Consider the following 13,816-nt stretch of genomic DNA (forward strand, 5'->3'; position numbering starts at 1 on the left):
ATATGCCCTCAAAGAAGATCTGGAGCGGGGGGGGGGGGGGGGGCTACTAGTAGTTTCATTGTATAATCAACTAAAATTCTGAACTTGTCACGTTTCAAAATTGTTCCAGAAAGACTGTTGCCATATTTGTTTTCGAAATTTAACTTGATTTAATTGTAGAGCTAGACAAAATATGTGGAAAGATACTCAGTTATTCATTTTCCTTATCATTACAACAACATACAATTTATTGTAGAGATTTATTTTTTACTATTGATGTTGTACGACTTGAGGCTTATCCATTATGCGCACATCGTTTCCCAATCGCAGCAAAATATCACATTGTGTCCAGGAAACCTAGGGTGGCAAAGGAATACACCAATTATGTTTATATTTTGTCCTTAAGAAATTCTTATAAACATATATGGCTATTACAAGTAGGTCTTCTGATTTCGATAATAAAGTTATTTGTCAATTGAATATCGCACATGAAAATATGTAATTATTAGAAATATTAATTATTTGATACGATCATTTTATAATCACGAATGTTTGGGACAGTCAAATTTCTCTTTTTTTTCGATCTTCAGGTTTCACAGGCCTAATTATGTTACTCGCAATATGCATATAGTTTTTTAAGTTCTTTGCATACTCTCCCAAATGTACCATGCAAGCACCCACGTAGAGTATACCGTTCTTCGCACTTATTGAAAAGTCCACGTACTGGCATAAAAGGGATATAAGAAAAAATAAAATTCAATGATTGAATGTATTTTGCCATTGGTAATTCACCAATTTTTCTGGCCTTCCTCTTCCATATATGAAAATCAGTTTAAGTCCAGATCAAGGAGGGGGGGGGAGAAAATGATCATTGCCAAAATTGCATTGAATCATTGAGATTTCTTATTTATTTATCAATAAAATCAGAATGAATCAATATGAAAAAAAAATGAAGTAAAAACATGGTAAGTGCACTCGAACACTAATGACTAAATGGTGTTAAGGAATCTCCATGATTTTTGCTCTTTGTTATTTCTTGAGGACAAGCATGAAATCACAAAAAATGCAACCAAATAGAAAACAAATGAAAATGCGAACATTTAACTTTAAGTTTCAAGCTATGCTTTTAATTATTTTTCCCTTCAAAATTGTAATCTCAATTTTGTGTCTCCGATCTGCATCTTTAAATGTTATTACCATTGTCTTATTTCTATGAATCATGTACTATATTTTGTCATTAATATTTTGCTCATACTTATCTAGTGTTTTATTTTATTTTGTGAGATATGATAGAGAAACTGAAACTGAACTTGAATGAAACACATGGGGAGGGGGGTCCGGGTAACCGTTGTTAGAAACATTACATGATTATGTATATTTACCGACAATGAACAAAATTTTTATTTCCATCTCGGAGACAATGGGTTGATATCATTGGAGTTAAAGACTGCCCTATTATGCTACGTCAATTTTCCTCAGATAAGTTACAAAGAATTACCAACATTTTAGTGTGGTAATTTGACTTAAAGTAATTTGACTTTATGTCCATTTGTCCTTGTCAATTAACATAATTATAACGGTGTCCGCCAGGCCCTCTCCTACACCTCAATATATTTACATGTAATTAGGGTTAGACGCTTTATATTCCACACTGGAAGAGGGTTCACTCTCGAAAGTGTCGTGAATATTTTTAAGAGTTTGGATAAGCAAACCTTGATCAAATAAGTTTACTGAGGGACTCCGTTTCAATGGGAGACGGGGGAAAGTAAAGAGCTTGGACAACAAAAGTAAGTTGCATTTATTCGCTCCGTTTCTCCAGTCATTACTGTGCATACTTTCCACTCTCTGAGGGTCTGGCTCGGTGTACCACAAGATACATCTACATGCTAATTGGAGACATCATAATCGAGCAACAATTATTCAACACGTTTTGGTACTATAGTAACCATGGTAGTTATGGATAACCGATTGATTTCGAACAAAGGAGAATAGTATATCTTGCTCTATCAATTTGTTACCGCCCTATATTTCCAACAAAACGGATTTATAATTGGATGTAATTCCAATGGTAATGTTGATAGTTTGCTTTGCATGTGGAGACATCGCCGTGGCAGCATAATTATTCTGGATGGTAATTATCAGCTGAATCTGCCGCTCTTAATTGACAATCATCTTTTTACGTCCAGGCAAGGATGAATCTGACCAAATCTTGGTTGGTTAGAACATGCGTGATCTCGCTGTGTCTTGGTTTCACATTTCATCTTCTCTTCTCATATCTCATAGTTTTCAATGACCATGGTCCCACAATTAAGAAACTCAAAAGAAGCCTCGTTGATGTCGAAGATGATGTCCTTCACATGGATGTCGATAAGATGCTTAATTTCGTTGGACTGAAAAAGGGATTGAATGTACTGGACAGTCGCCTAGTTTGGAAATTACTAAGGAGTCGGATATTTAGCAATGATGAATGTATCATTCGTATAGCCAAGTACTGTGGGAACCGGTGTGATCACATTCTTGGGGATCACTTGGACGATCAGACAGAATGGCTCCGGTTTTCTTGCCCCTTTTCGGAATCCTGCGTCGTGGAGACGAGGTTCATAGGTGAGGCTAATCTAACGAAGAGACTAATGAAATCGATTGACATTCTTCTGCTTGTCGATTCCTTGCATGAAGGTCTCCATCTAGATCAGCTGATGGCGGAACGACCACGTGGGCAGCTCTGGGTGCTCTTGTCTCGAGAGAGTCCCCAGCATGACCATGAATACGCGCCTCCTCCCGGGATGGGGAACCCCTATAATCTCACCATGACCTACGCCTCGGACTCTGATATATATTTCCCATATTGCTACTTAAAAAGGAAACCTCTTAACTCCATGTGGACCGAAACCTCTCCCGTTCCAAAGAAGACGAAGCTCATAGCCTGGATGGCATCCAACTGCCGTCGCCTCTCTTGGAGACGCGGCGAGTTAGTCGAGGAGCTGAAGAGCTTTCTTCCTATTGATACCTTCGGGAAGTGTGGCGACTTGGGAAAGTTGACCGACATCGAGGGGAGAAAGGTTCTTGCGGATTATAAATTCTACCTGGCGCTGGAGAATAGCGAATGCAGGGAATACATCACCGAGAAGATTTGGCGGACATGTCTTCAGAACGGAATCGTGCCCATTGTCTACGGTTCACCTCGCAAAGACTACGAGCGGATACTTCCACCAAACTCTTTCATCCACCTCGAGGACTTTAGCTCCATTGGAGACTTTGTCGAGTTCATCTACAAACTCGACAAGGACGATGAAAGGTACAACCGGTACTTCGACTGGAGGAAACACAGGGAAGTCGTTTGTCTTTCCGCTCGATTCTTCATCATGTTTTCACCGGAAGTGAATCTCTGCTATCTTTTAAGGAAGTTCATCCATGTCTTTGTGTTCCCCGAGACCTTACTGCAGAATAGAGAGCCGGATTTCGGATCATGGTGGCGAGGAAAGTGCGCAGATGCCAGCGCAAGAAAAGAAGTTTTTGGTATCGATGTACACCAGCCGAGAATCAAAAAGAAGAAGAAAAAGGATTCCAACAAACTCTAATTCTTAAAAAGGATCGGGTCTAGAGTTCATTCTCTACCAGTGCATACACTTGTGTTTTACTTTCTGAGAAAAGCGCAAGCATAATCTGTACAACGTGTTCTGGAGGAATCTCCTCTCTGTGTTTGAGGGGGTATGGCAATCTTGAGTGCCCATTTGAATCCATCAACCCAATTACATTCTTACTACTAGCCAATAATTACAGTCCTATCCTAAAATTTCCCCACCTTTTATGATTATAAACAGAAGGCTTTTCATCGTGTGCTCATTGGGAAAATTAAAAATTCTTTTATACTTTTGATTATTACAGATATTACTACTCAAACGCCTATCCTTTCGCAAGATTAATTCCATGATACACTAAGCAACGCAATTAAGTGACACCTCGAGCTAAAGCCGAGGTAAAAAATACTTGCGCTAATCCTCTTAAAATATGGTATAAATAGAACTATTAATTTCTCACCAATCCTGTGATGTACAATCATATAAGAGTCAATGATAGCCTGGTTTGGAGTTTTGACTTTGAGTTCAAACACACATTTTACAGTCATTCCTGTACCTTGTGTTCATACATGGAATATATATGATATTTTTCATACCATGGAATGTAATATTGCTTTAATCTCTTTCTTTTATTTTGTACCATGATTTTGCACTTCAAACTGACACTAATACAGAATTCCTAATGAATTATGTTGTTATCCAGTTAATGAGAGGGAGTTGGGAGCTTTCTCTGACCCACTGGTCATAAGACCGCAAGTTAGAATGACCACTGTTCATAACAAGTGCTATTTATGATAGAAAATTTTGTCATTATTCATAAGAGAATGTATTCCTATAAAGGCCGTTATTCATAATAGAAGAGGAGCATTATTATTCATAATCGTAGAAAAGAATCGCTTATAATGACAAGGAAAAGTGATCGTCAATCAAAGGCTCTTTTTTCAATGAAAAGCATTAGTATTCACGAGGTTCAATATTTATATTCTGTCATAATAATAGAAGAAGAAAATTTATAATCAAAATCGAATAATGGTCTCTATGTTTCCTAATAAAATCAACTTAAAATCAATCCTAATAAAATCAACTTAAGAAAATCTTATCATATTATGAATAGCGACATTTTCCCCTATTATGAATAGGAACCCTCTTCCCCAAAGGGGGTTAGGCACGTCCCCCTATGTCCATGGATGCGGGCCTGCTTTCGCTATTAAGAAGTAATAAAACCGACATTGTTTGAATATACTTTGAAACGAAGCACTGTCCCTTATACCTCAGTCACATTTGCTCTACGGCGGCTGTATGGCGAGTCGAAAAAAGCCGTTTTTACATTTCTTGTATTGGCTACATACAGGTGGTTTGAATAAAAATGAATCACATGGCTGATTTTTGGCTCGCCGTACGACCGCCGTAGGGGAAATGTGAATGAGATATTAATCATGTAATCATAAAAGAATAGACATTTATTGATTTCCGTTTCACAATGTTGTACGTAATATAGTAAACATATAAAGTAAAAAAATGTTACAAGACACGTACGATATTTATATAGATTACAACCATAATTAAAAAATTACACTACTTCTGATGATTTTTATATTCAAGATTATCTTTATTGATGAAAATCTATTATTGTCATCATGGACCTATTACAGTAATAATAATAATAGGTCCATGCGTCAACATAATATTATTGTCAGTACAATTAATGGTACAATAATCTTAGGAAAGCAAATTTCTATGAAAACGTCAAATAAAAAGAACTACAGTATTTTTAATCTCTTGATGAATATGCGAATGGTTGATTCGTCTTTGTCATTCGGAATGTATAAGCATAGGCGGCGGAAGCGGGGGGGACGGGGGGGACGTGTCCCCCCCTAAATTTGAGGAGGGGGGGACGATCCCCCCTAAATTTGTTGTTGATGACCTTTTTTTTTTTTTTTTTTTTTTTTTTTTTTTTTTTTTTTTTTTGCTTGTCAATTTATTTTCCTACGTCCCTCAAAAATTTTTTGGGTTGAGAAGCTTTTTTTTTTTTTTTGCTTGTCAAAATTTTTTGGGTTGTCCCCTCCTAAAATTTTTGGCTTCCGCCGCCAATGTGTATAAGAACTTGGTATAATTCACTCCGGCCACTGCCGTACGATCTTCCATCTTGTCCAGTTTCTCCACGGGCCTACCTCAAGTCCTCCATGGTAAGGTCTGTGTGAACATGATAAAAGTGATTATGATTATTAAAACAAAATATTACTTTGTTAATTTTCAAACTTTATTGCATTTCCAGAACAGAACAATGAAGAAGGAAAAGTAAATATCATAATAGCCAGAATGTAGAAAAAGGGGAAAGAACACCACAATGTGAACACTGGCTAGAGAATCGTCAGTTTTCAGGAAAAAGCTCCCCTATAATTTGCTGGTTAGATAGAGAGTGAAAGTAGTGTTAGGAATACATGTACAGTGTAATAGTATTGTACCAGTAACAAGTAAGATATTCACATTTCAAAATTGTATGATTTAAAGAGGGATAAATATACTGGAAAAGAAAAAAAAAACATTGCCAATTTATATTTGTCGTTGCTTTTTTTTTTCTTCTTCATAAATTGGAGGGAATAAGGTTTGAGAATCTATGGCTTGCCGGGTAGTTTATTCTTATTTTGGCCGGGGTTGCGTTATCTATCTAATATATATTTCTGTTTTATACAATCGTGCATGCAATTAATTATTTTGAAAAAAAAAACAATCAATTTACCATCGCGTGCGAGAATCTCATATCCACTCCAGGATTGGGACAAGAACTCAAAATCTTGAGTATTATTCGCCTCTACCGATATCTTGCCTATTCCCGTCCCATAGTCCCGGACGCCTGAAACGGTGTTAGTCCAGTACAGATGGCCAGAATAGTAGACAAGCCCCTCAATTTGAAGACGAGCATTTTTGATCAAGATTCGGTGTTTTTCCCCTGTGATATCGATCGCCTGTATGCATGGTTGTTTCCACGTTTACGGATGCAAGGCATATACACTGACCTGTTATGGAAAAGGGAGGGTGGAGGTAAATCCCGGTAAATCTTTCGTATTATGACGTCTCACAAGCCCCCACTCCTGATATGTATATAACATTGATTGATTATGAGAACAATAATCCCAATTTAGACGAATTAACCCGGTTGTAAAGCAAAGAAATCAAATTCCCCCACAATCTGTGAGGAACTACTCCTAAATAATGGCAATCACATAATTTTCTTCTTAATTGAAAAAAATATATATATTACATTCTTAAACATTTTGGGCAACATTATACTGTCCACACAACAATTGGTTAAAAATCCAATTCTGGGTTGTTTTAAACCAAAAATGTGTGCTTTGGGTGAAAATTACCTAGAGTTGGATATTTATTTAACCAATTGTTGTTACACGACCCAGACATATCTTATCTTTCCTTCTTCTTTCTCTTTTTTTCTTTCCATTACTGAAAAACCTTAGGCAGACGCCCCATTTTCCTCTGTGGCGCCGCCCCTGGTATAATCAAATCCAATTAAATCAAATCAATCCAAATGTTACCTACTCTATCGCAAGTGATGACTAGCTGTTCACCATTGACATCGTATACGAGATGTTGTTCATTTCCGTCTAATGCCATGCGATAAATATGACCGTCCAAAATTGAGGCCAATAACATTTTCCCATTATTTTCCATCAGGTCATTTGTCCTGAAAAATAAGGAAACCAAGTGTGTCCGGACAGGTTGTGTGTCCGGACGATCAATAATTTTAGAAAGTCATTTGGAAAAAAATTACAAGCAAAGTTTCATCAGTTTTTAGTATAAAATGTTAGGAAATATTATAGAGAACAACTATTGAAATCATATTTTTAGTGTAATCCAAAGACAAAAAAGAAGGCTTCCAAAATATAAGGTGTCCGGACACCCGACCCCGACCCCCCATCCTACATTATACTGAATACTTCCGCAGTGGGTGGAGTATACGCTGGTCCCAACCGTTTACAATGCAGTATGGTGCGTCGCGGAACGGTTTTGGAAGTTTGGAGTATACTGACCACCACCCCCCCCCCCCAAAAAAAGTACACGATTACTGAAAAAGTATGGGAACATTCAGAACATGACAAAGTGTATATGGTGCAGAGGTCAGCAACGTTTCTGTATATCAACTCGGATTGAGTGTACACTCTAATTTTATTTAACTCTATACACACCGCTGAAAACATGAACAGATATTGAAAATTGAACATGATGTACTCAAGTCTATCATTTTACGAGATTACGAGAAAACTGCCGACAATTAAGGTATGTTTTGAGAAAAAAAATTGATCTTATTTCTAATTGTTCCCATGAATATTTCATATATATGGAAAGGGAAGAAATAAGAGTTAATTATAAGAGAAAGTGAGAGAAAAGCGATGGCAAGGGTAAAGAGAGAGGGGGAGAGCGGGGGGGGGGGGGAGGGAGTAAAATTTACTGGGTATAATAAAACAGTATCGATAGTAGACGGTGTTATTTGTCGACAAGTTACTTGTTGTAGTGGGTGTTTTTGTAGCCGACGACGTTGGCGCAGTAGGAGTCGTCGTTCCTCTGCGTGTTGGGTCGATATTTGCTATGAATAATGAAGCTTTCGTCGTCGAATTACCTCGAGCAAGGCGTTGGAATCCAGGCATTTGTCTCAACACATTCTTCATCAGCAGAGCATGGCTGAATGGAACTTAAAAGAGGGAATTCGTTTGATATTTTCTTCGAAACGTAAAAAAGTTTGGTTGTTTGAATATCGGTTTTGCCTATTTTGTTGGATTTTTGCTTATTCAATAAATTGCTTGCTTAGAGTATCTTCTCCAGGTGTTCAAATCCATTGTCCGTTTAGCTTACAAGCAGAAAGATATAATAAAAAATATCAAATGCTTACCCCCCCCCAAAAAAAAAAATATATATGCATATATATCGATAACTAAATAAATTAGTAAACAAATAGATAAATAAATAAGATACAAATAAATAAATAAATAATAAAAATGAAAACAAAACAAAACAAATAGCAATCACCAACTTGAAACAAGATCATCGAATGGGAAGGATAAATACCGAAAAACGGCATATTAGATTAAATCCATAAAGATAAAACCGTAACAAAATCAAATAACAGGTGCATGCTATTTATTACTTATAACAGCTAATCGATATAAAGTAATTTACGATTTATTCCTTACCTCTGTATTCGCAGTAAGCTTTATTTTCCCGAAGAAGCAAGACAACCGGGAGAATGTCATCAGCACAGTCATTCCCGGAGGGGCCACACCCTGAAGCCGCGAAAACACCAGCAGCTGAGTTTGATAACAAAATGGATGAATGCTCCATAATAATATCGATATTTTCTTATAAGTATAACTGATAATAAATTTAGTCGACATAAAAAAATATACCTTCAGCTTTACAATCTAAACACTTCAAAACCAGAGGCGTAATGAGCCCAAATTTTTGAGGGGGCAGATATGGCGTATCGGGCGATTTTTTTTTAATTGCGAGAGAGCAAAGCGAGCGAACAGAAAATTTTACATTTTTCACTTTTAATTACAAATATCGAATTTAGTGATAGATTTTGGCACGATATTCATGGAAAATATCACGTTTTACCTTTCTCTCTTTCATTTTCTCTCTTTCTTCTTGGTCGTGATTTTTTTTTTGGGGGGTAAGCACTCCCAAGCCCCCCCCCCTCCCCATCTGTAGGTCCCTGTTAAGAACCCTTGCTCCTTTATTTGTAAGCTCAGTCATCTTTCAGGTTTGTCTATTCATAAAGACATGAACTGTCTTTATGATTACATTTCACTCAGTGCAACGCATTTATTTGTTCCTGTCTAAAACTAAAACTACAAAATCAATCAATGGTCAACTATATTATGGTGATCAGCAGCAATATAATATTACAGAAGAAAATGGGATTATCAATTGGTCTAATGCTAGTTCGTCCAATTTCCGATTCGTCTACTGTCATTTGGTCCACCATCAGTCCATCCATTATCCACATGATCTAATTGCCATTTTTTCCACTCACCATTTCATCTAATAACCAATTGGTCCAATAGCCATCTAGTCCATATACCATTTAGTCTAATTGGAATAACTTATTAGTGAATAGATATTTAATGTTATTATCTTATATTACTGTATCGAACAGTAATGATAATGTATCATGATTGTAATGTACACTGTGCTGTTAGTATCATGTGATAATGTCAATTTAACCTGCTTAAAGAAAATTAAATGGATATTAGACTAAATGGCCATGAGACGAAATGGTCATAGACGAACTGGAGATTGGACAAAGTGATGATTGGACCAAATGGTTGTAAGACGAAATGTTGATGAACGGAAAGACATTAGACTAAACAAAGTTAGACCATGTGATGAGTGGACGAGTTGGCAATAGACGAATTGGCAATTTATCCTGAATATGGACCACCAGCGAGATAAGATCACTTATCAATTTTAATTGATTCGAATCAAACAGAAGTATGTAATAATAGTGGGTCATTTCTCAACTTAATTTTCTGCCTCACAATCGTAATAAGATGTGTGATCTCCTATCAAAACAGTGCATTCTAAAGCAATGGTGTAGTCTTCTTTTACTAACCGAGGTTTGCTGAGATGAAAATATCTGGATAAAGTTCTGTGGGGGATAAGAACATGATATTCAACCAATTCCTACCATATATCTTTTTATTCTAAAAGTATTCTATTCTGATTATGATGGTGGTGGTGGTGGTGATGATGGTGGTGATGGTGGTGGTAATGATTATGATGATGATCATGGTGGTGGTGGTGGTGATTGTGGTAGTGGTGGTGGTAATGATGATGGTGATGGTGGGGATGGTGATGATGTAAGTGGTGGTGATGCTGGTGGTGGTGGTGATGATGATGATGATGATGATGATGATGGGGATGATGATGATGGGGGCGATGATGGTGGTGGTGATGATGGTAGTGGTGGTGGTGATGTTGGCAATGATGATGATGATGGTGGTCATGGTGGTGATGATGATGAAGTTAGTGAAGGTGGTGGTGTTGGTGGTGGTGATGGTGGCGATGATGATGATGATGATAATGATGATGGTGATTGTGATCGTGGTTGTGATGGTGATATTGATGGTTATGGTGGTGATAGAAATAATGTTAATGATGGTGATGATGAAGATGATGCAGGGTTGAAACTGTTATAAAAACAATAAGAATTAGTAGTAAAGAATCATGCAATTGCAAGATATGCCTACTTTACTGTAAAAAAATATCTATTTGAGTCTAAAACAGAATTGATGGTATTGGTGATGATGATGTTAGTGGTGGGGATACTGTGGTAGTGATGGTGATGATGGTAGTGGTGGTGGTGATGGCAATGATGATGATGATGATGATGATGATGATGATGGTGGTCATTGTGGTGATGATGATGATGTTAGTGAAGGTGATGGTGGTGGTGATGGTGGCGATGATGATGATGATGATAATGATGATGATGATCGTGGTTGTGATGGTGATATTGATGGTGATGGTGGTGATAGAAATAATGTTAATGATGGTGATGATGATGAGGAGGAGTATCATGGAAGTGGTGATAATGACCACCAAGATGATGAAGATGATGCAGGGTTGAAACTGTTATGAAAACAGTAAGAATTAGTAGTAAAGAATCATGAAATTGCAAGACATGCCTACTATACTGTAAAAATATCTCTTTGAGTCTAAAACAGAAAATTAATAATTAATTTCCTACCTTTGGTGTAATATTCATTGACTTCAGTAAATAAAACGAATTTCTCGCTTTGAGATTGCTTCCAAACCTAGAAAATGAAACATGCATCGCAAATGAAACCATAAGTCCCAAATGAGCAGATTTGTTTCAGTATAAGTTACCGATGAGTTGTACAATATTACCATGGTAACGAATAATTTAAACTTTTAAGGTAACTTTTTGGATGAATTAATATTGATCGCATCTCGTAATGATTACAAGGATGTAAACCATACATTTTATTTATCCACGCAATAACAATGAGATTGTTTCTCTTTATCAAATTGTTTGAATGAATATACCAGAATGCAGATTTCTAGAATAACTCCAGCGTTGATCGATAATTTTCAAAGCAATTAATTAGATGACTTTGTAAATTGCCTATAAGTAAGCATTCCCATCGTTCATACTGCGTTCACTTTGATCAATATCAAACTGCATTTTACATAATTAAAAACAATCAAGGATGATTCATGGAATAACGAGGGGGTAGTAAATCAAAATAGATCAGCAAGGGTACATTTTTCGTTATTCGTTTTAGTTTCATTTTCATTTGTCCCTATGTTAGCTATTTACCTCTTTGAAGATATATGTAACAGTAAATCAATTAAATCATCGTGTTTAAGTGTGCAGGTGTTATTTTTCTTCGTTACATTTTTCTAGCTCAGTTACAATATTTAGATTAGTATGAATACCCTTTATTTATTTTCGATATTTCATACCTTTGAAGATCCTCTGTAGAACTAATAAAAGAGTTCGACCTTGTCTATAACTGATGAGGATGATGATGACGATAGTGGTGGTGTTGGCGATGTTTGATGATAATGAGACGATTTGACATATTTGATGGGTAATGATGATAAAGATGACGGTGGTGATGGTGATGGAGGTGGCGGTGGTGGTGATGATGATGACTACGATGATGGTGATGATGATAATGGTGATGATAATGATGATAATGATAATAATGGTGATGATGATGATGATGATAATGATGATGGCGATGATAGTGGTGTTACGGTTCATGGTGGTGATTGTGATGACGATGGTGGTGATGGAGGTGGTGGTGATGATGATGATGATGGCGACGACGATGCATGATGATGATGATGGCGATGATAATGATGGTCACGGTGCATGGTGGTGATTACGATGACGATGGGGTGGCGATGGTGGTCATGAGGATGACAATGATGTTTGTGGTGGTGATGATAATGATAATGGTGATGATGATGGTGATGATGATAATGATGGTGATAATGATAATGGTGATGATGATAATGGTGATGATGATGATAATAGTGATGATGATGATTATGCTGATGATGGCGATGATAGTGATGATTACGGTGCATGGTGGTGATAATGATGACATGGGGTGGTGATGATGGTAGTCATGAGGTTGACAATGGTGTTTGTGGTGGTGGTGGTGGTGATGATGATGAAGATGATGATGATCGCGATGATAGTGATGATTACGGTGCATGATGGTGATTATGATGACGATGGTGGTGGTGATGATGGTAGTCATGAGGTTGACAACGGTGTTTGTGGTGGTGGTGGTGGTGGTTAATGATGATGATGATGGTGGTGGTGATGAGACGATTTAGTGTTGGATAATGATGATGATGACGACGAAGAAGATGAAGACGGTTGTGGCGATGATAACGATGACGGCAACGATGATGACACGGGTGATGATTATGATTTATTAAAAATAAATATGCAGCTAAGAAGGTTAAGTCCATCATTGTTCTACGATAGAAAGATCAGATATCCATGCAACCCGGGTCCCCACGAAAGATCACGAGCATTTGTCTTCATATCCATTTCGTATAGAGGGCGCAAGTTCTTGTCTTTTGCAACCACTGATCCCCAAAACTTCTGCAGTCCACCGAACGTGGGCCATCGAGTTCGGTGGCTAACAAAATAAATCCTCCTTAGATCCGCTATAACTTTGGCGTTGTCAAACTCGGGTTGGATTATATTCAGTTTATTTACATGTCAGTTCTAGAAAAGGTGTAATAGATTCATGGTATGATCATGGATCATGGACCTACTACTTTGATAATGTCTACTTTGATTGTTAGCTTTGGTATAGGTCCATGTTTTAATTTAGCAATGGTTTGTTAAAATTGTGACGATTATTTTCTATATAATGCATCTCAGTTTAATAAAAACGCGGCTATGTTGTTAGAATTTATTGATTCAGATTCTTTTCTTTTTTCTATATAGATTCAATTTTACACAAAAGTACACAAAATAGACTATAAAATTAATAGAAATAGACTAGAGAAACATGTGTAAAAACTTCTACAACTTAACACTCAACCTAAACCGCTGATCCTCGAATGTCGGAAAAAAGAACAACACAATGATAAATGGATACCACACACATGCCACAGTTTGGAAAATCGATCCATTAAGAAATTCATTTCATAAATCATCTGAATAAAAAATAAACTGGTGTGTGCAAATA

The 13,816-nt window shown here is 36.9% G+C and overlaps 1 protein-coding gene and 1 long non-coding RNA gene across 2 annotated transcripts; one reads left to right on the forward strand and one right to left on the reverse strand.

Moving 5' to 3' along the window:
* Positions 1 to 1,549: 1,549 nt before the first annotated feature.
* Positions 1,550 to 5,187, forward strand: LOC121424232 (alpha-(1,3)-fucosyltransferase fut-1-like). The gene has a single exon (XM_041619874.1). It carries the CDS (start codon positions 2,172 to 2,174, stop codon positions 3,555 to 3,557), a length of 1,386 nt encoding a protein of 461 aa, XP_041475808.1. The 5' UTR covers positions 1,550 to 2,171; the 3' UTR covers positions 3,558 to 5,187.
* Positions 5,188 to 5,683: 496 nt separating this feature from the next.
* Positions 5,684 to 7,322, reverse strand: LOC121406001. The gene is made up of 3 exons (XR_005968741.1): positions 7,113 to 7,322; positions 6,298 to 6,574; positions 5,684 to 5,750 (listed from the first exon to the last, which is right to left on the reverse strand). It is a non-coding gene; the product is annotated as an uncharacterized LOC121406001 (long non-coding RNA).
* Positions 7,323 to 13,816: the final 6,494 nt, after the last annotated feature.

Source organism: Lytechinus variegatus, chromosome 1, assembly GCF_018143015.1.
Source record: "Lytechinus variegatus isolate NC3 chromosome 1, Lvar_3.0, whole genome shotgun sequence".
Lineage (NCBI taxonomy): Eukaryota > Metazoa > Echinodermata > Echinoidea > Temnopleuroida > Toxopneustidae > Lytechinus > Lytechinus variegatus.

Bases quoted from the DNA above. Each gene is read 5' to 3' on its own strand.
- LOC121424232 (XM_041619874.1), top strand. From the start codon at position 2,172: ATGAATCTGACCAAATCTTGGTTGGTTAGAACATGCGTGATCTCGCTG.